This window comes from Cadophora gregata, assembly GCF_030347475.1.
Source record: "Cadophora gregata isolate MNR1 chromosome Unknown scaffold_14, whole genome shotgun sequence".
Classification (NCBI taxonomy): Eukaryota; Fungi; Ascomycota; class Leotiomycetes; order Helotiales; family Ploettnerulaceae; genus Cadophora; species Cadophora gregata.
Window position 1 is genome coordinate 1770665 of NW_026695937.1, and position 20532 is coordinate 1791196.

Sequence of the window (20532 nt, forward strand, 5' to 3'; positions counted from 1 at the left end):
AAGACACAGTTGTGTAGGATAGTGTACGATTTGTTATGGAGTATGATTAGCGGGTGTTGAAATAAGCGAATGGTGTTTTGGAATACACAAGGATGAAAGAGCATTCGATTTTATTTACCTGGGTGCGGACATATGTAGGTTAGGAAATTCACCCACAAATCCTGGAGCAGCGTATGTCTTATGTCTAGCTCATGACTTTTGACAAGTAAACATGCTTCGGATGTCGGTCGAGACATCTGTCCGAGAACATCCATATTACCCCTCCTTCCTGATGCGGCCGCTTCTTATGCTGACAACTTTCCAGACTTCTACAGCGTATATCGCACCTGGATCCAATCACAACGGCCATTGGCATGAATCATTAATAAGTGATGGCTCATTGAGGCTTATAAGTATGGTAATTTCCCACCGTACCAATGCATCTATAAGAAGTGGGTTAGTTGGGATGTGGGCACTGCTCCGCCTCGAAATAGCGGGGTAGATCAAGAAGCTTCCTCTACGCACAGCCCACCACCCATCTTACCTCAAGACTTTTATATCCTCATCCTCCCTTGTCATATTCAGAATTGAGATTCCCAAATCTTAAGCTTATTTCCATCTCACACCACCACGAACCTCGCACCAAACCAGACAATGCCACCACGCCTCGTCTTCGGCGCTGGGGGCATCGGCTCCGGCAAAATATCACACACCTGGACCAATGCTGAACAAACCTCCTCCCTCCTAACTACTCTCAACGAGCTACAGCTCACAGAGCTCGATTCAGCAGGTGGATACCCACCTGGTGCACCTTGGGTTACAGAAAGACTACTTGGCGAGACGAAAGCTGCCGAGAGGGGGTTTGTGATTGACACAAAGATTTTGCCGAGGGGCGAGAAGGGGAAGGGCTCGACGAGGGATGGGAGTCTGACTGTGGAGGGGATTAAGTGGAGTTTAGGAGAGAGTTTGAGGTTGTTGGGTGTTGAGAAGGTTAGTAGACTTTCTGAGCAGGTGGGATTGGGGATCAGGTTATAGATGAAATTTGACGATTTCCTGACATGCAAATAGGTCAATATTTTGTATGCGCATGCACCGGATACAGCTACACCTATCGAAGAGACGGCCAAAGGATTCGACAAACAATTCCGTGCAGGGAAATTCGAGAAGGTACGTGACTAAGCTCCGTATTCCCTCCTCAGTCCACCATCGCCTCTCTTCCTAGGCCTCTAAATAAACACCCAACATGGTATTTGAACAAGCTGACACTTAACCCAGCTCGGCCTCTCAAACTACAGCACCGCCCAAATGGCAGAATACCTCTCCATCTGCGACGCAAAAGGCTACATCAAACCCAGCTACTACCAAGGCCACTACAACATCCTCACTCGCCACAGTGAAGAATCGCTCTTCCCCCTCCTCCGCGCACACAACATCAAAATCTACGCGTACGGTCCCCTAGCTGGCGGATTTCTCACCGGAAAAGTCTCACTTCCTCCTCCCCCCAATGCAGAGAAAACCAAAGAAGAGATCTTGAAAGGAGGGAGATTTGAACAGGGTAATCTCCAGATTTATAAAGATACATTTGATAAAGAGGCACTGCATGAGTTGATGAGGAAGTTTGTGAAGAGGTGTGAAGAGAAGGGGGTGAGTGCCACGGAGGTTAGTCTGAGGTGGGTTATGTGGCATGGGGTGCTTGGGGAGGGGGATGGTGTTATTCTTGGGGCCACGAAGGAGGATCAATTGAGGGGGAATGTGGAGTCTTGTAGGAAAGGGAGACTGGATGATGAGGTGGTGGAGGCGTGTGAGGAGTTGTGGAGGGAGGGGAAGGGGCTGGTGAATGCGGAGTGGTTTTGAGAGGATAGGGAGACTTGACTTATTGTGAAGTCTGGGAAAGGAGAGAATAGTGACCAGAATGCAAGCTGTTGGTGTTTATCATTGGGAGAACAGGAGATCTAGATATATTGATACACGGTATAATTCCCAACAGCTACGTTAGATGGAGCAGTGTACACTAAACATTTCACAAACGACATTCACAGCTTTCAACATGAAAATTTGTCTCAAAACTAGAAAACTTCTAGCCCAAATACCAAGAACTCGGAACGTCTCTAGATCGCCACCTATATCCACTTGACATAAACCATACTCTTTCATCCCCTCATCTTGCGCTACCAATTCCCAAGAGACACTAGCCCCCCAAAATTCCGAACCTAGTGCATTCCGGAACCAAAGCTTGAACGCTATCTATTCCACTTGCTATCCAGCCTAACGGCTGATCGGATAGCAATCCAAAAATAAATAAATTGGTCCACGACCTATTTTGCAGAAACGAAGGGAAATCTCGAAATTCCGCTTGCGACTTGTCAACAGAGTATTTTGATGCAAGCCTTTCAAATTGAGGAGGGAAGGCCGAAACATGTCTCAAGAGGAGCAATATTCGTAAAAATAAAAAAATAAACACTCGTACGCTCGAAGAAAAAGTTATCGATACCGAAGCTAAGCCAATAGACAAGCTTTCTAGTGGAAGAGACGGCGCAGAGAGCGTCGACGAAAATAGGATGCGGCGCCGCACGCACTGTGCAGCATAGCCCCCAACCTAGATGCACCCCACATTAGTGGCTGCCTCCCCTGGATGTAAGTTGATCGTGTCGTGTGACGAATGCAGAATTTCCATCCCCAGGATATTCGCCGAACTTGAGAATACTTATGCATCTGACTGTAATGTATTGTACCTGCATCCAGAATACTTACTCTTGGTTGGTGTTGTGCCTGGGCAAGCGAGAAGTTGGTAAAATGTGCCTTTCTCCAGGCGCTTTGCCGTACCACTACACAGAGATGACTGGTCCAGATGAGGGAGAGTGACAGGCACTCAATCCAAGAAAAATCCTCAAATTCCCTTAAGTAAGATCGGACGAATTGCTAGCCGCCAATTCCAAGCGTTGATGCCAGGGGCATTGTTGGTGGCGAGGAGGATAGTGCGGCGTAGCAAGCTTGGTTCATCCCAAATAGGGAATGAAGACTTCGCAAGCGCTCACCGAGTAGGCAGCATAGCAGGCTACAGGGAGCTTATTGACCTAAAAGGCTATGATGTTATGTTGTCTGGGTATATGAGGGTGAGGTGTGCCCTGAACTTTGAAAAGGATTTCGGATTTTTGAACATACTAATTGAAGCGAAAGAACAATAAAGAGCAAAGACAACTCGGACATCACCTGAACTTACCTTGATCCGTTCCACTGAAGCAAATACTCCTCCTCTCCGAACACTAACACAGTCCGAACACCTTCATCATGAAGTTCTCAATGGTCGCCGCATTCGCATTTTGCACTGCAGTCGCATCTGCTGATGATCTCAACGTGTAAGTGACTTCTATCACAAACTTCACCCTCACATCATCAGACTCTCAAAATCATCTTCCATCTCAAAATACACACACTGACATCCCCTCCCCAGCCCATCCGTGATCTCTGCCTTCTACCCCGACGAGACCCCCAAAATCGACGCCAAAGCCTCCACCTCCCTCGCCAGCGCCCTCCACTCCGTGGAATCCACCTGGGAAAACAGCAACAAGTACACCTCTGCCATCGCCGCTATCTACAGCGCCGCACCCACCGCTGCGCAAGCCTCGATCTCGAAATCAGGATACGAGTATGACGCTTTGACGACGGAGAGCTGGTACACGAAGGATGTGCCGAAGGCGATCCAGACGGATGTTGCGGATTATAGGAAGGCGATTAATAGTGCGGCGGCGAAGATCGTGGGAACCCCGAGTACGAGTTCGTCGGGGTGTATGAAGACAGGGGTGCCGATGGTGGTGGGTGCTATGGGTGTTGTGGGGGGTGTTTGGGCTGCTATGTGAAGGATGAGGAAGGAGGACGATAGCGGTTGGTTGGGACGATGTTTTGAGATTTGTGAGATTGTTAATGTGAGATTCTGGAGAAAAGCTCGAGATGGATGTTTCAAATGCCTCTTTTGAGCACGACGCGTTGGTTGTTGTCGGTTTTGGTCGAGGAAATTGGCATTTTGGTTCGGAGTCGCAACCTATTTAATGAGTCAACAATCATAAGCAATGAATAATTACCAACGAAGACACCAATATTGTTCTCGAGACGGAATTCCTCTTCCATATGGAAAGTCTATTGGTGGGATTGAGTATGTGGAAGATACTTGTTGAATCTTCGGAGCTCGTAGTGAGTTCCTTGAAGTTTGAAATATAGACAGGCGAAGAAGTCTGCGAACACCATCAATACCATCCCCCTGTACAACCGGGCATGACTAAAGATAATACATTTTCTCCGAAAATGATGACTTACTTTTCATTCCGCAATGTCGTTGCACCCTCTTGGCTGAATCAAGCTTTTCCAAATTTCGGGATGCAGGTGCAGTGGGTGGATAAACCGATCTCATCCCAACTCATGGCACTGGTTCCGTGATGCAGTTAAAAATTTAGCTAGACTGAATAGATAATCCTTATCCCTCAGCCGACCGAGTCGGGGTTGCTATGTCATCGCGTACTGCAATTCATCCACGAAATTACCCGAGTTGTCGGATCATCAACAGCACGACATTGGTCTGTCCCATCCTCAAACAAGATAAATGCTCACGGAAAGTGACTCGTATTTATAGCAACGCTTACGTGTCGCCATTTATTTCCTTGCCCGGGAGCATTCTCCAAAGCTAGGGCAGCGGGGAAGAATGACACGGAGAAAGCTGACGGATGAGGTAGATGAGATGGTTCGTTTCAGCCTATTCATCAATGGCTCGCGAAACTCGGCGCAAGCACTCTGGATCTAGGATGAATATATGGCAATATGGATAACAGTACCCGAGGGACTAGACATTCCTTTGTGCTGAAGAATGTTTTCTCTTTACGTGTATCGACAGCTCGTCTTCGTTCTTGCGCTTGCTCGTGTAAAATCTCTGTGGGGAATTTTCTTTGCTCGAACGTCCTGGTCGAGGACAAGATGGTGTCTCTCAGGTCCCTTTATGTACTTGCACTTCTTTACTTTGCATCTTTTGCTTTCGCAGACCGTCGAGCCTTTCCAAGCCCGACAAGAAAAGAGAATGCGACGCATCTGTTTCATGGAAATGGAACACACAGCCATCGACATCCAGGCCAGCCAGAAGGCATAGCGATAAACAACCAGACTCGCATCCATCGCCCAAAATCCTGGGAGCCGAAGAAAGTCGTAGTCGATCAGGACAAACAAGTCGTGATCATCGCAAACACGTCAACGATCCAGGAAAATGATCTTGGCCAGACCCCACAACTTACGAAACGGCAATCAGCTGTAACACTCACAGCGAAAAGCACATTCCTAGTGATAGCACGCGATGCTACAGTTGCGTACTCGGCGAAATCAGGTCTCAACGACTATGGCATCGCATTCGAAGTGTTCATCGTTCCAGCAGGTGGCGCGACACTGCCCGTCCTGACATCTCCAACGAGAGTGGGAAATTATGGCGGAATTGTTATTTTGTCGGAAGTCAGCTATGCGAATTCGGCGGGGGAGTATGTTTCTGCGTTGACGGATGCGCAGTGGAATTCGCTGTATGAGTATCAGAGGACCTTTGGAATCAGGATGGTGAGATTGGATGTTGTGCCTGGTGCGGCGACGGGGACGAGGGTTTTGGGGAGTTGTTGTGACGGCACGGTGGAACAGCTTCTGGCTGTGAACGACACGTCTGCATTTCCAGGAGCCGGGTTGGTCGTGTAAGTTCAAAGATGGGAACTTATAGGTTTTGAAGCCGTGCTGACTTGAGAACGATGTGCAGAGGCGCCACGTTGAGTACTCGAGGACTATATCATTATCCAGCCGCGATTACCAATGCCAGTTTGGCGACTGCTTTTGCGACGTTCAAGACGACAACTGGCTTCTTGACGAATTCGGTTGCTGGCGTCATCAATAAATTCAAGGACGGGAGGCAGCAGGTTGGTGGTTCTTGTTGATGGGCGAGCAGAGCTGATTTGGCAGATGGTGTTTTTCCTGGGCTTCGCAACAGATTGGAGTACCACTTCCATTTTGTTGACCCATGCTTGGATCCATTGGGCGACGAGGGGGTTGTGTGAGAACAATGAATTCAAGAGGTGAAATGAGCTGATCAAGACCAGATGCGGGGTATCGAAGAGCCATGCTCTCCACTCAAGGTATGATTGGATTTTCTATTCAGGCCAGAATTCGCTGATCATAACAGTCGACGATATGTTTCTCACCACAGCCATCTACAGCGGAGGACTGTTCCGTATCGAACCAGCAGATCTCGCTGCTCATATCTCGTGGATGGCATCCGTGAACGCAAAACTGCCCGTGGGGAGCAACTACACCATCGAGGTTGGACATAACGGGAATGGAAATATCGGGGTATGTTGAACTTACACGTCGCCTTGAGACCGGAGAATCGGTGTTATTTACATGCATGGAGCTCGAGAGCGGAGCTAACCATTCGTAGAGTTCGTATGACCTGGATGGCCAGGAGGATGGACTAGTCTGCGGAACTGGACCTATTCAATATGATTCTCAAGCGTCTGCAGCGGCAGAGTATGTGAAGCCTCTTGGGACTGGAACCTCACTTTGGCCCTTGAATGCTGGAAATTATTCATATAGCAAGGCGTGTGCAGTGCTAGATCCGCTGCAGAATTGGTGGGTGACTGATAAGAATCGGGATGCCTTCATGCACGTGTCTCATACTTTTACTCATGAGAGTGAGGATGAGGCGACCTATTTCGATGTCAGTAAAGAAATTACGTGGAATCAAGCGTGGCTTGCACAGCTGGGAATAAGTTCGGTGCCTCACTTTAGTGAGAAGGGTTTAATACCACCTGCGATCACCGGTTTACACAATGGTGATGCGTTGAGAGCTTGGTCTGACAGTGGCCTTGTGAATGCGGTTGGTGACAATACCAGGCAAGCACTGTTGAACCCTGTCGGTATCACAATCTGGTTATTCCGCTAAAAACTAACTCTTGAGTAGAATAATGAGCATTGGCCGCTTATCACCACAGCTTCTGGTGATAATTTTGCTGGAATTAATATAACTCCTCGGTGGGCTTCGAACATATATTACAATGTAAGTCCAGCAGACGCGCTTTGAACTTATCGGCTGACAGACATATTAGTGCGACACAACTGCTTGTGACGTGGCCGAATGGAAAGCCATTGCTCAGGGAAGCGGTACTATTACCGATCTTCTCACTCTAGAGAAGGCCACAAACACTCGTCATCTCTTTTCTCTCCATCACGATCCATATATGTTCCATCAAGCAAACATGAGGCAAGCAGATGTTCAAACAACCACTATACCAGGCGGAGGATTGACGGCCAAGAGTGGAAAATGGAGTCTCCTGCAAATGTGGGTAGAGACTGTACTTGGAGAGTTCGTCCGAGTGTAAGATTCCGTCTGGTCAATCAGAATTATCAGATATTGGACAGTTTGCTGAAAGTTGCAGTGTGAACTGGCCCATCATCTCCAGCAAGCACGACGACATCGCAGCATCTTTTTCTCAAAGAATGACTCGCGACAAGTGCAAATACATCATGACACTAAACATCGATACCTCGCAGAAGATCATCACAGGACTGACGATCTCCTCCTCGACGAACAGCTGTACAGCTCCAATCCCAGTAACTGTCCCTGGTAAGGTACGAGATACTAAGGGCTTCGTTACAGAACAGCTGAATACTCAGGATCCTTTGACGATATGGGTTCCGTTGACGGGAAGCGCGGTGAGTCTGACATTCAGTGTGCCAATTTCGTGGTGAATCGGAGGAGTCGTGTTAGCCTGCAGCCTGGTCTGGAAGACTTGAAGCATTGATCGAGCGAATAGACAGCGAATTGATATTTTCCATGCTCGCCATATTCTTCACACGACAATTCTCAAGCATCAAATGTCTCTGCTCTGTTTGATGTGATCTTGTTGAAGCCGAAGGTGAAGAATCTTGGATGTGGCCTCACCGAAGATTTTAAGGACTCGACTCGGCGCAAGGGCAAGTGTTCTCACCCCAATTTCTCACATAACGCTCGATCTTCATGATGACTAGTGGTCAAGATGAAGCTATTCGGAGTCTTTCTAGACGGAAGGAGGGAGCTGGTTGATCTTTAGCTTCAGGTACCCAAACTCTAAATTTAGTGCCACACTAAAGTCGGGCCGCTCCAGTCCCGCATCGCCCGCAATCTAATCTCAACTCTCCAGTTTTCCAATCTTCCCCTCACTTGTCTCAATTCCCTACGCCAGGCACCAACAATCCAATCTCGTGCGGCCATCGCTTGTTTGCTGCCAATTGCTGTCTTTGCTGCTCTGGTAAGAATGAATTGGACCATCCATTAGGGAGTAACAGCTTCTGCGCCCAACGCTGACATGTAAACAAACATAGCTCCAGCTTCCACGGCCCCTATCTTGAACCCGTCTACTGCCAACAAGGTAATTTACGAAGGACGATGCAATTGCAATTCGATATCTGCGTACAGCTAGCTCTCCCATCTCGACCCTGCCCGTTGAGCTAGACCACTCCCACCGAAAGCCCTTGACCACGAAATCGTAAGGCTCAGAAATCGATAAGAAACATACATACGAGGCATGAGGAGAGATTTGGGAGAAATCAAAGGTCATGAATACGTCCCTGGACTCCGCTGGGAAGCCAGAACCCAATGTGTTTGATACACAACTGGAATTCCTGTCGAGGCAATGGGACTTGGGGCTCAAGGCGTCAAAGCAATATTTGCCAATCAAGGCAACAGAGAAAGAGGCTATCGTAAGAAAGCTTTCTTACTGCTATTACAAGCACGTTTACAATGCTGCTATCGAGGAGTTCAATTTCGAAGCCTCAAAGCTTTACACAAAGTGGCTCAAAAGCCCCGTTTCTGTTCGCGGACCTATAACGCAGAAAACTCGCGATAGACCAAAGCCCATCTCTAGTAGCGAGAGAGACGAACTGCTTCGGCTTCTAAGAAGTATACTGGACCGATATATTGAAGCTTGTCCAAAGACGCCACGGAAGCCACCAAAGGAGGCTTCAAAGGCTATACAAGCTGTCCTAATTCCATCAAGTAGAGGTCCTGGATCGAAATCCTCGAAAATAGAAACAATGGCTCAGGGTTCGGGTGCCGCCGCTAAGCGGTCATTTGAAGGCCTTAATTTCACGCCTACGAAGAAGATAAAAGCTCCAGCAGTCTCGCAAAGCACGTTGAAGCCATCCGTCAAAGCCTCGCCTCAAACAATTGCGAAAGCCCAAGGTCTAAAGCAGACAACGGTTGAGTCATTCGTGTCTGCTAGCACTGTCTCCGCTAGTAGCTTCAACATTTCCAAAGCCTCAACCCAGATTACAATCCCAGACCAGAATGAGATCAATAAGAGCACCTCGAGTACTATTCCGGACAGCCAACCGCAATACTGGTCAAGTAGTCTTGAAGAGAGTTTCAATGTGTTAGACAAACAGCTTCAAAGCTTTGATTCTGCTGCAAGCGCATCTTCGAGCATACGTGAACTGGTCTCGGACGAGCAAGTACTCCGAGATCAGCTGCAAACACTCTTCCGTAGGTCGATCGATCTGTACTTTCTATATCTGGGCTAACTAGATCAGCTGAACTTCCCAAATCACTGTATTCTGCACCATTCTGTGTGTCGTTCGAGATCACCAGAGTCTTTTCTCATGCACAAGTATCAATGTCTGGCCTGAAGAAGCCCACTATCTCTTTCAACGACTATGACAAATTTTGGCAATACTTGAAATCGCTACCTGCTCTACAGGGCAAACAGTTACCGGAGCGAAGCAGCAGAGATGCATGGGCATGTGCTATTGACCCTTCAGCTCGCGATTCGCAACAGTTCGAGTCCGTTGTCTTTTCGGCATCACTATCTTTCAACTCGAATACGAGCGAGGAGCTCTTCAAGCTAAGATTGATGCCCTTACGAATTGCTCTGCCCCATCGGTCCGGACGACAATTTGGTCATGATCGATTCCTTGAACTTCGCGTTCCTAATCTGGAGTCCGCCCCTTGTTACAAGAAAGATGTCATTCCTGATCTACTGTTGAAAGCTGGACCATCTGCAATATACGACTGGCTCGTCAACTCATCACACCACTTCCTTGGAAGAAAGTGGGTGCCCTTTTCCGTCAAGCCGGTTGAGCGGAGCAAGAATGCGAAAACCAAGGTTGACAAGAGTTCTGGTGTGGGTCATGTCCTTTATCTGTTTTCTGTGTCTGGATGTACTGGAGGTAATTACAAAGGCCATCCCAACATGACCGTTGGAAAGCTTCTCGATGCTATTAGACCAACCGGGCTCAATGGAGAGCAGAGCTACCTCAAACTCTTCGCACGAAGTTCGCTAGGTAATTCCCCTTACACGATGGTAACGTTCCTTTTCGGCTGACGGCTTAGCTCTTTCAAGAAATCGACCAACCGTCGTCGTTCCCGAATCACAAATTCGATTTCACACCAAAGATATACTCTCAGGAACCGAAGTCATGAATGACGGTGCTGCTCGTTTGTCTAGATCTCTTGGAGAGAAAATTAGTCGAATACTTGGGCTCTCGTATCACCCCGCGGCTTTCCAAGGAAGGTTCGGCGGGGCAAAGGGACTATGGGTTGTTGACCATGTGGACGAGACTAAAGAAGACTGGATCGAGGTTTACCCGTCGCAACAGAAATGGAATCGAGATACCCGAAATGACGACGTCCACCGAACCTTTGAAGTGCTCGCATATTCATCGAGACTCAAGACCCACGCTCTGAATGAACAGCTTGTGACATTGCTCATGGAAGGAGCAAAAGATAAGAACAAGATGAAAAAGTCCATGTCGGCGGCAATGGAAACCAGCCTTGATCTCAAGCTGGCGGAAATAGATCTGGCCCTTGACAATCCGCAGCTTTTACGAGAATGGATACGACGCAGCAATCCCAATACGAAAGAACGGTTGAACGCTGGTGGCATCTCTTATGAAGTCGCCATGCCGACTGTCATAGAAGAGCGACTGATTATTATGCTAGAAGCGGGTTTCCACCAAAAAGAATCGCTCTTGATGACAAAGTGGCTCACTCAACTGTTGGTGAGGAAGTGTGAAGGTCTCAAAGAAGAGAAGCTAAGCATCCCAATTGCTCGATCAGCATATCCTCTCATGGTTCCCGACTTTTGGGGTATCTTGAATCCTGGCGAGGCTTATGTCGGATTCTCATCCTTCACAGATATAGATGGTGTGACGGACTTGACGGACTCTATCCGTAACGGCGACTATGTCTTAGTTGCCAGGAACCCTGCCCACCTTCCTAGCGACATTCAAAAGGTCAAGGTTGTTAAGAGGGACATCTTCTTACCATTAAAGGACGTTATCATATTCTCTACAAAAGGAAACCCCTCGCTTGCTTCTATGTTAAGCGGGGGTGACTATGATGGAGATCGAGCTTGGTTGTGCTGGGACCCTGTGATAGTCGACAACGTCAACTCGGTTTCAGTGCCTGAGTTCCCCGATTTCTTCGAGCAAGGCATTTTGAAGCGTGATACCACGACATACAATGGACTGGCGCTAAGTGCGGAAGACCGAGTACGGGAATTCCTTTCTAAGGCGATCATATTCAATATGAGACCAAATCTTCTACCATTCTGTACGTCGTACAAAGAGAGTATGGCATTCACATTGAAAAGCGTCTCGAGCAAAGAGATGATTTCTATCAGCACCCTCTTGAGCAATCTTGTTGATCGACCTAAACAGGGAATCATATTCGACTACGAAGACTGGACAAGATATGTGGATTTCTGTGTCACAACCACAGCGCACAGAACAAGGGCAAAGATAAAAGATCTGGTGCATAATCCAAACAACGATATTATCGACCACTTGAGACTGACTGTTGGAGAAAAGGTTGACGTCGCCTTGACGAAATTTCATAAGAAATTTCCAGATCTGCTAAATCCTGGGTGGGACGAGGACTTGGTTAGGCGGTATTGTACTGCCCGCGATCGTGCCGCTTCTAACCCGGAATGGAAGAGTCTCATGAATGGTCTGGTATCTGAACTCAAGACAATCAACATGATGTGGGCCGGAGCTTTCCGTCAAGACAGTCCCACAAAAGGGTCGGCCCTAGAGGATGAAAGTAAGCCGGATTTTGTAACTATCGCCACCGAGGTATTCGCAGTCTACGTAAAGATTCGGCCTCGAGCAGACACTCCCTTTACACAAGCGTTACTAGCGGACGAACCATATGAGAATCCGGCAATCTCCAAGTGGGAACTCCTGAAGGCGTCAACGCTTTTCGCGAGCTACCCAAGATACCGAGTGAGCAATTGTGTGTGGTGGATGGCTTTCCCTCAACTATGCTACATCAAAGCGCAGAGCCAGCAAGGACAGAGACTATATCTACTTACAACCAGGATGTGGACGGGGTTGAAGCCAGATAAAACCATCTCCCGCCAAATGCAAAGCGTAGAGTTTACGGAACAGGAGGCGGACGATGATTATTTGGTGGACTCTGAGGAAGAGGATGATTGATTCGACGGAAACAAGATTTCTTTTGTCGTCTGTTGTTGTTGGAGTCTTATTGGACTGTTGGATTACATTGTTGGTTTTACGAGCGCGAATATACCCTTGATGATGGCATGGCGGTTTCATATTGTTCTCTTTAATATTGTCCAAATCGTTGGATGAATAGGCTTTCGAGCTTGGGCACGATGTTGGGTTTTCATTGTTTCAGGCCGGGCGATGGCGAAGCTGGAGTACACTGGTCACAACTTGCTGTGTTACAATGTCCGTGGTCCACTATGCTCGATAGAAACATAAACCTTTCAACGACTGAAGAGATTTTCCATGTTATAATGACAACATCGGCTGGTCTCTAGATCGGATTATGGTGAGAGTAGCTTCTCATCATGTTCCGATATCCTGATATCTTGATGTCTTCTGTAATCATCTGCTGTCGTGGTTCAATGTTTTCCCAGACTTCAAGTTACTGAGGTACAGTGTACTAGCACAAGAAGGTTTCTTGCTAATGTCACGCAAGCACATCTGATATGACTTTAGGATTGTAATAAAGAATGAAATGAGATTCAAAAATAGCAAATGGAGATGGGATTACTAATGATACAAGCTACCATATTGGCATGTGAAAAAAAAATTTGTCTGTTGTTTTGTGATATGGCGTCGATAGTGTTTGAAGAACGGGTTTAGCCACCTGCAAGAATGCTGGGGATTTGGGATGAATATGACTTTACCCCACGACACAGCATTTCTCCGATCAAGTTCCAAGTAATGTTGTTTGTGACCAACAGTCAAAATACAATCCCTTGTCAAAAAGGACAACCAGCGACACCCACGTGACTCAAAATCCAGAAGGATACTCTTTCAAGTACGCTATTTCCTCCGGCGTTGAGATCCTTCCCAATATCTCATTCCTCGAAGGGAATCGGCCGAACTTGAGAATGCAATCTCTATGTCGCTCTGCATAGCCCAACGACATCTTAATCCACTCCTGCAACTCGGGATCCGATTCACATCTCGTAATCAGAGACTCGTAGAACGATGTCGCGGCAATCTGACTGACGAGGTTCTCATGATGCATCAAAGGCAGATAGAAAGGTTGCATCTGGAGGTTTGTGACTTCCTTGTGATGCCCCTTTGCGATGCCTTTCGCTGCCACGTCCAGCGCCATCGAGTCCGAACTGTAAGACAAGGGCGAGCCACGATACAAGTTCCGAGGGAATTGGTCGAGAAGGACGATAAGAGCGAGTGAGCCTCGGGGTTCCTGGGTCCAGGACGTAAGTTCATGCGCTCGTGCCCGTTCAACGAGAGGGAGGAATTGTTCGCGGATTTCTTGGTCGATTGAGGCTCCGCCTTGGAACCATTTTTGCATTGGATTGGGGCCGTCGAACCAGTATGATATCGTGCGATTGATATCTGGGTCGCTGGAGGTTGATGCTGATGAAGACATCGGATGGAATGTTGGGAAGTTGAAGCTTGATTTGAAAGCTGATTGGAAGCCAAGTATCTGTGAAGTGTTTCGTCAATAAAATTCTTGTACAAATCTCATTGTCTTCGTACCTTTTGCACAGTGGAAGTGAAATTATATGCTCTCATGACGTTGATATATGTCCGATTTGTCATGCATCAAGGGGTGGAAATCGTCCACTTGATTTCTACCACCTGGAAGACTGAAGTCGATCGAAATGATTCCGAAAGACCTTGGGCGTGAATATGTGGCCGTATCTAATTGCACGCGTCGCTCTGATCCAATTGCATTGTACTTCTCAAAGGTTGTTGCAGATGTTGATTGATCATCAAGCTCCGGACATGTCGCTAAAACTTCGGACTGTTGGCTGAACATGTGACCTCGTTGTGAGGGATATTGAAATTGGAATTTAATATGACTGAAAGAGCAACTGTTCGGCAATTACCACTGGAGGGACGGAATATTTCTTCCTCACAATAATCGACGAACTTTAAATTTATCAAGTTGGAGTGTACCATGCCACGGAATCCAGAAGAAGAGCGTTGAACAGCTACACCCTGTCTCGTCAATTTCATGCCCCTAATATATCGGGTTACAGTACAATCAACCCGACGATCCGGTAGCAATACATAAGCATTATTTAGTGTTCTTCCACAGTAGCCAAGCGAAAGTAAACAAAACCTGAAGTCAATATGACTACCTAACCTGGACGCGGCAAATAGTAGCACGTGACATGCGGGGTAGATCTTCAATCACGCAATTCCACTGGTCGCGAGCATCATGAAACATTACAGAGAGATGCTTACTCATATGTAACATCTATAATGTTAGATTGTCGACTATTTTTCATCCCACCTTCACATTTTCCAACTTCCAGATTACTCCAAATTTTGCAAAGTCATTATGTCGCTCACCCAAACTCAGACCCAGCCTGATATCTCGTACCATCCAGACTTTCAGAAGTATCAATTGCGTAGTGAGAAGATCAAGTCGCACAATGGGTCGATTTCAAAGTTGCCTGGAAATTTTCCCGAACAGTTGAAAGGGGGACTTGTATGGGAAGGGAAGGACTACACGGATGAGAAACAGTGGACTTTACTGTTGACGGCGCAACATCTTGAAGAAATAGATGCTGCCTTGAAGGCGTTCAAAAGTAAATTGTACAAGCTCCTTTCAAAAATGTTGACTGATGATGGTATAGCTCTGAATAAGGCAATTGGCTATGTGAACCAGCAAACATTCCCATTGCCAACTCTCTCACCAATCCTCCGTCAACACGCAAAGGAGCTTCAATCCGGCCGCGGATTCTTCGTCTTGCGTGGTTTAAAACCAGATAACTACGCAATCGAAGATAATATCATCATCTACGCCGGCGTGTCGTCATACATTGGAAGTGTTCGTGGTCGCCAAGACTCGAGACTCATCGACGGGGTGAAGCAATCTTCGATGCTGAATCATATCAAAGATCTTAGCCAGACATCAGTGGCGGGTAATATCGGTGCACCAGCTTACACGACTGATAAACAAGTCTTCCATACTGATGCAGGAGATATTGTTAGTCTGTTCTCACTGAATGTCGCCGCTAAAGGTGGTGAAAGTAAGCTAGCGAGCAGTTGGAGAGTCTACAACGAATTGGCTAAAACTCGGCCTGATATCATCAAAACTTTGTCGGAAGACTGGGTGTTTGATGGGTAAGCACAAATTAAACAGGAGGCTACGAGTACTAACAGCTTCAGTTATGGTAATCCTGACAAACCATACACCACCAAGCCACTACTTTACCATACTCCAGCAACAGACACTTCTCCGGAACGAGTTATCATTCAATATGCCCGCCGAGGTTTCACAGGTTTCTTAAATCTGCCACGTTCGCCAGGCATCCCTCCAATCACCGAAGCTCAAGCCGAAGCCCTGGATGCACTTCACTTCCTGGCCGAGAAGTTCAGCTTGACGCTAGATTTCCAAAAAGGCGATGTGCAATATGTGAACAATTTGAGCATTTTTCACGCTAGAGATGGATTCACGGACGAGCCCGGGAAAGAGTAAGTCTAGTTGGCATTGGATGTGTGTGGAGATTGGCTGATTACATGAACAGGAGACATTTGTTACGACTGTGGCTTCGAGATCCGGAACTTGCTTGGGAGACTCCTGAACAACTGAAGCCACGATGGGATGAACTTTACAAAGATGTTACAGAGGACGAGCAAGTGTTTCAACTCGAGCCAAGGATCCGTGGAGGTGCGGGGAAAGCATAAATCCGAACAAAGGCCTTGTGAGAACCCGAGTAATAATAGAACAGTCTCTCGTTTTTGTCAGATCTGGATTTCTTCTCATCACCTGCTGATCATTTCTTCAAATCATCGTATTGATCTGATGGCATTAGAGCTCGATTGTTCTTATCCTAGTCACTAGTCTCAACTAAGAGGAAGTTGTTTCCGCTTTGAGTAAGTGGGGTTGCGCCACGCCACCACTCTTGAACTCCGTATCCGACCCAGACTACGATATAGTCTCCAACCCACTCAGTCAGTTACAACTGGCTGGTCCTCATATCGATGGGTAAAATCCAACCATTTGTTTAAAAAGTCTTTGACATCCCAAGTTGTCTGATTACTCAAGATGAATACATCTGATACACTTTCCCTGAGCAGTGCTCTTCTCGTTAGATTTCTGGGTCTCGCAGCCATCTTTATTCTCTTTCGTATAATCTCCAATATTCTCCGCCTAAGAGGTATCCGAGGGCCATACCAATATGCCTCTACCAAGTGGCGACTCGCTTACGATGACTGGCTCGGTATCAGAACGAGCTCGATCCACCAACTTCACCAGAAATTCGGACCCGTCGTCAGAGTCGGCCCAAATGAGATATCATTCAATAGTGTCACTGCCTTAAAGACAATATACGGAGCCGGCAGTGGCTTTGAGAGGACTTCCTTCTATCGCATGTTCGACGTCTACGGACACCAGAACCTCTTCACATTTGCCGGCGTGAAAGAACATGGCGAGAGAAAGAAGCTGCTCAACCACGCATACTCGAAATCTAGTATCCTGAAATCTTCCGCACCTGCAATTGAAGAGAAAGTCTGGGAATTTATGCAGCTGATTGAGAAGGATCCCGAGACGGCGAGTGAGACTTTCTCTAGTTTGCATTATTACTCGCTTGATAATATCACGCATTTTCTTTACGGACCCGAATACGGCGGGACATCGTCCCTCACTGGTTCGAAAACAGACCGCACGATGTTGAATGATGTGCTTGATCCTTCAAGGCGGAAACTGGCTTGGTTCGCAGCTCATTTACCGCGCTACACCAAATGGCTCATGACCCGAACTGGACTCTCGGAGAAGCTGGTCGCTGCAATGGGAATGCTGCCTCAAGCCAAGCCAACAGTGTACACAGGCATTCGCAATCACGCTCTTGCCTCATCCAAGACATTCTCCTCAATATCAAGACACGAGAAGACAACCCTCAAAACATCCACCATCATCGGCCGCTTAGCAGAACACCACATTTCAGTCAAGCAAGACGGTTTACAAGACCTTGAAATCGCATCCGAAGTAGCAGACCACCTCCTCGCAGGCGTAGACACCACAAGTGACAGTCTCATGTTCCTGATCTGGGCACTTTCTCTCCCAGAGAACACCAAGTTCCAACAGAAACTCGCAGAGGAAGTATCTGCTATGTCAGACGATATGCTGGATTCTCGTGGAATCCCGACTGCAACTGCAACGGACAAACTGCTGTACCTTGATGCGGTCATCAAGGAGACGCTGAGATTATACGCTCCCCTGCCGGCGTCTGAGCCAAGGAGTTTTCCAGTTGATTGTACGATTAATGGCTACCATGTTCCAGCGAACACTATCGTCAGCATGTCCCCGTATAATCTTCATCGTAACCCTGAAGTGTTCAAAGATCCCCTAGTCTTCAATCCTGAACGCTGGCTGGGGGCTGCGAAGGATGTTGCTGAGATGAAGAAGTGGTTTTGGGCGTTCTCGAGTGGCGGAAGGATGTGCATTGGGATCCAGTAAGTTTGCTATTTGATTCTAAGAATACTGGACGCGATGCTGATAGGGTACTGTAGTCTTGCCATGGCGGAAATGACCACTTTGACTGCTGCTATTTATAGAACGTATCGCACGAAAGTGAAGGCTGGGACGGAACATACCTCACCGGGAATTACGAGCAGATTTGAGGTATTCTACGACGAGACGAAGCCTTTCATGAAGGTTCGTACCCTTTGATGATCATTTCGTGGGGAGAAAATCTAAAGCTAATCTCCATTGATTCTAGGAGCACGAATGTTATATTGACTTTCTGAAACTTGAACGTTGAAGGACAGGGAGAAATCTGGATTTGGCACTATGAGTCGAGGTCTAAGGAAGGGTGGACCTTCGTCCAAGTCTAGCAAGCAGCAAGACTTCAGTCATATTCAACTGCATGATTTGATAACACACTGAAAACAGTAAGGGATGAAGCTGCTATCAAACTGATTCCGGGCAGGTAGCTGTAACAGTAGTCATTTGCCACAATACACTTCACTTCTCACTGATAAGTATTCTTCATACTGCATATGCTGGGTCACATAAGGACTCGCTTGGGTACCCAATGATTTCCATGCATTTTTAAGTACAAGGTGTACATCGCGAGGCTGCAAAACCGGGCGTAAACCTGGAGCCTGGGCTCTTCAAGTTCATCGAGCCTCATCAATAAACTTAATCCCCTGGAAATCAAGTTGTCAACTTGGATTATCTGGCTCGGTAGCTTCACAATCCCGATTACCGCTCCATATCACGAGGGCAGGGTAGGGTGCGAGAAAAGGTGTTGGCTGGTTGCAATCACTCGACCGATACAAATCGTCAAAATGCGTCTCCTCAACGTCCATTCGATGAAACTGGAAGAGTACTTTGGATCTCAAATCCCTCCTTATGCAATTCTCTCGCACACCTGGGGGGCCGAGGAGGTCACGTTTCAGGATATCAACGGCAATTCATGGCAGGAGAAAGCGGGGGCGCAAAAAATCACGCTTTCGAGTCAGCAGGCTGGAAGAGAGAAGCTCGATTATGTATGGATAGATACATGCTGTATCGATAAGACGAGTAGTGCCGAATTGTCTGAAGCTATCAACTCCATGTTTACCTGGTATGAGAATGCGGTCATCTGCTTTGCATACCTCTCGGACATCAGTCTTGCTGATTCCGCGATCAATTCGCCTGAATTGGATCTGGAGGAAACTCTCCGGAAAAGCAAATGGTTCACTCGGGGCTGGACCTTACAGGAGCTCATTGCACCCCGGATTGTCCACTTCTACGACCAAAACTGGAAGGCCCTTGGCGACAAGAATCAGCTTTCGGCTACCATTTCCAGCATAACGACTATTGGGAAAGATGTGCTTGCCAATTCTACCTGTCGGGATTCGGCGAGTATCGCTAGAAAGATGTCCTGGGCTGCAGGTAGAGAGACGACGCGGGTTGAAGACATCGCTTACTCGCTCTTTGGGATCTTTAATGTCAATATGCCTTTATTGTACGGCGAGGGGAAGCGGGCATTCATGCGACTCCAAGAAGAAATTTTGAAGGAGACGGATGATCACTCGCTGTTCGCATGGGACTTAGTGCCCTTGCCCGATCACAAGACATTCGACACCAATGAGGACAAGTTTATCAGCGTGCTAGCCGAATCACCCAACAACTTCAAGACGGCGGCAAACATCGTTCCTTTCCCGAATAGTCCTGACGATACCCCATGCACGATGACTAGTAGAGGCCTGCGCTTTGATATGCATCGCTTAATCTTGAAAATCAGAGAAGGTCTACCGGGAGTAGACCTCGCAGGATTGCGATGTCATTGGGCCGGTGACTTCTCCTGCGCTTGTGCAATTGTCGTCGAAAGCGTCGGCTACAACAAAGTCTACAGACGAACCGCAAGAACAGGCATCATGACGATAGACTCAACCTTCACAGAAGAGTACAAAGCAATAATGAAATCCGACCCGATATACTTAGCGAAGAGTCCCGTATTGAGCCACAAGACAAAGTCCTACAAGTTCGAATTCCAACCGCCGCTTGCTCAAACTGGCTTCGAAATCGTTGGGACAGCACCAGTTGAAGGCATATGGCATATCGAGAGTGACTCTCTACAGGTTATCTTGGAGCAACAGATAGCTGTTAATGGCATCGCCGTCGCCTTTTATAACTTCGACGCCGAGGTGGGTTTCTCGGTGCGGCATTTCCCACGTATGCCCAAAACAGCAGCAACCGATCCTGTTGGTCATACTGATCTCATACGCCTCTGTTTCCTTGTATGGAAGCCGTCGGGGATGAACAAAGAAGAGTGGATGACGAAGTGCAGTGATCTAAGCTCACTTCCCAGTCTGGTCTTTTCACTTTCGAGCGATGTCTCGCAGGAGAGCCGTCAGCATCTTTTCGATATAACAGCTCCTATAAGTTCGACGTGGATCCTCAATCAGCACGTTACAGAAATAAAGGTGAAGATTTTGAGGAAACCGTCGCACTTGTCTTTCATGAGGAAGTGGCTCGGGGGTGTTTCCTTGGCAGGTTGATTTGGAACTATCATGTCTCACCATACTACCAGATCGTTACCGTCGTCAAGAATCTTTTCGTAA

General features: G+C 47.4%; 8 protein-coding genes across 8 annotated transcripts; 7 read left to right on the forward strand and 1 right to left on the reverse strand.

The window, feature by feature from the left end:
• Positions 1–633: 633 nt before the first annotated feature.
• On the forward strand, positions 634–1833 carry ONS95_004610 (uncharacterized protein; the record flags this gene model as incomplete). The annotated part of the gene is made up of 3 exons (XM_058497976.1): positions 634–969; positions 1048–1146; positions 1255–1833. 3 exons carry the CDS (start codon positions 634–636, stop codon positions 1831–1833), a joined length of 1014 nt encoding a protein of 337 aa, XP_058352707.1.
• Positions 1834–3267: 1434 nt separating this feature from the next.
• On the forward strand, positions 3268–3836 carry ONS95_004611 (uncharacterized protein; the record flags this gene model as incomplete). The annotated part of the gene is made up of 2 exons (XM_058497977.1): positions 3268–3335; positions 3431–3836. 2 exons carry the CDS (start codon positions 3268–3270, stop codon positions 3834–3836), a joined length of 474 nt encoding a protein of 157 aa, XP_058352708.1.
• Positions 3837–4941: 1105 nt separating this feature from the next.
• Positions 4942–7737, forward strand: ONS95_004612 (uncharacterized protein; the record flags this gene model as incomplete). The annotated part of the gene is made up of 9 exons (XM_058497978.1): positions 4942–5690; positions 5753–5909; positions 5953–6043; positions 6090–6125; positions 6173–6339; positions 6428–6901; positions 6950–7045; positions 7095–7363; positions 7425–7737. The coding sequence occupies 9 exons, from the start codon at positions 4942–4944 to the stop codon at positions 7735–7737; spliced, it is 2352 nt and encodes a 783-aa protein (XP_058352709.1).
• A 440-nt stretch (positions 7738–8177) lies between these two features.
• Positions 8178–12763, forward strand: ONS95_004613 (uncharacterized protein). Its single transcript, XM_058497979.1, has 4 exons — positions 8178–8276; positions 8350–9508; positions 9556–10305; positions 10355–12763. The coding sequence occupies exons 2-4, from the start codon at positions 8584–8586 to the stop codon at positions 12457–12459; spliced, it is 3780 nt and encodes a 1259-aa protein (XP_058352710.1). The 5' UTR covers positions 8178–8276; positions 8350–8583; the 3' UTR covers positions 12460–12763.
• Positions 12764–13007: 244 nt separating this feature from the next.
• On the reverse strand, positions 13008–14296 carry ONS95_004614 (uncharacterized protein). Its single transcript, XM_058497980.1, has 2 exons — positions 14005–14296; positions 13008–13951 (listed from the first exon to the last, which is right to left on the reverse strand). Exons 1-2 carry the CDS (start codon positions 14065–14067, stop codon positions 13286–13288), a joined length of 729 nt encoding a protein of 242 aa, XP_058352711.1. The 5' UTR covers positions 14068–14296; the 3' UTR covers positions 13008–13285.
• Positions 14297–14701: 405 nt separating this feature from the next.
• Positions 14702–16337, forward strand: ONS95_004615 (uncharacterized protein). Its single transcript, XM_058497981.1, has 4 exons — positions 14702–15065; positions 15114–15603; positions 15649–15954; positions 16008–16337. The coding sequence occupies exons 1-4, from the start codon at positions 14816–14818 to the stop codon at positions 16165–16167; spliced, it is 1206 nt and encodes a 401-aa protein (XP_058352712.1). The 5' UTR covers positions 14702–14815; the 3' UTR covers positions 16168–16337.
• Positions 16338–16428: 91 nt separating this feature from the next.
• On the forward strand, positions 16429–18459 carry ONS95_004616 (uncharacterized protein). Its single transcript, XM_058497982.1, has 3 exons — positions 16429–17934; positions 17992–18136; positions 18201–18459. The coding sequence occupies exons 1-3, from the start codon at positions 16529–16531 to the stop codon at positions 18240–18242; spliced, it is 1593 nt and encodes a 530-aa protein (XP_058352713.1). The 5' UTR covers positions 16429–16528; the 3' UTR covers positions 18243–18459.
• A 312-nt stretch (positions 18460–18771) lies between these two features.
• ONS95_004617 (uncharacterized protein) lies at positions 18772–20469 on the forward strand (the record flags this gene model as incomplete). The annotated part of the gene is made up of 1 exon (XM_058497983.1): positions 18772–20469. The coding sequence occupies one exon, from the start codon at positions 18772–18774 to the stop codon at positions 20467–20469; it is 1698 nt and encodes a 565-aa protein (XP_058352714.1).
• Between the last annotated feature and the right edge of the window lie 63 nt (positions 20470–20532).

Excerpts from the sequence above, each read along its gene's own strand:
- ONS95_004616 (XM_058497982.1), top strand. The coding sequence starts at position 16,529 with ATGAATACATCTGATACACTTTCCCTGAGCAGTGCTCTTCTCGTTAGA. Across the intron at positions 17,935-17,991 it reads AGGATGTGCATTGGGATCCA|TCTTGCCATGGCGGAAATGA; the intron begins GTAAGTTTGCTA and ends AGGGTACTGTAG. Across the intron at positions 18,137-18,200 it reads AGACGAAGCCTTTCATGAAG|GAGCACGAATGTTATATTGA; the intron begins GTTCGTACCCTT and ends CATTGATTCTAG.
- ONS95_004615 (XM_058497981.1), top strand. The coding sequence starts at position 14,816 with ATGTCGCTCACCCAAACTCAGACCCAGCCTGATATCTCGTACCATCCA. Across the intron at positions 15,066-15,113 it reads TGCCTTGAAGGCGTTCAAAA|CTCTGAATAAGGCAATTGGC; the intron begins GTAAATTGTACA and ends ATGATGGTATAG. Across the intron at positions 15,604-15,648 it reads GAAGACTGGGTGTTTGATGG|TTATGGTAATCCTGACAAAC; the intron begins GTAAGCACAAAT and ends TAACAGCTTCAG.
- ONS95_004614 (XM_058497980.1), bottom strand. The coding sequence starts at position 14,067 with ATGACAAATCGGACATATATCAACGTCATGAGAGCATATAATTTCACT. Across the intron at positions 13,952-14,004 it reads TCACTTCCACTGTGCAAAAG|ATACTTGGCTTCCAATCAGC; the intron begins GTACGAAGACAA and ends AACACTTCACAG.
- ONS95_004613 (XM_058497979.1), top strand. The coding sequence starts at position 8,584 with ATGAATACGTCCCTGGACTCCGCTGGGAAGCCAGAACCCAATGTGTTT. Across the intron at positions 9,509-9,555 it reads TCAGCTGCAAACACTCTTCC|CTGAACTTCCCAAATCACTG; the intron begins GTAGGTCGATCG and ends TAACTAGATCAG. Across the intron at positions 10,306-10,354 it reads CTTCGCACGAAGTTCGCTAG|CTCTTTCAAGAAATCGACCA; the intron begins GTAATTCCCCTT and ends CTGACGGCTTAG.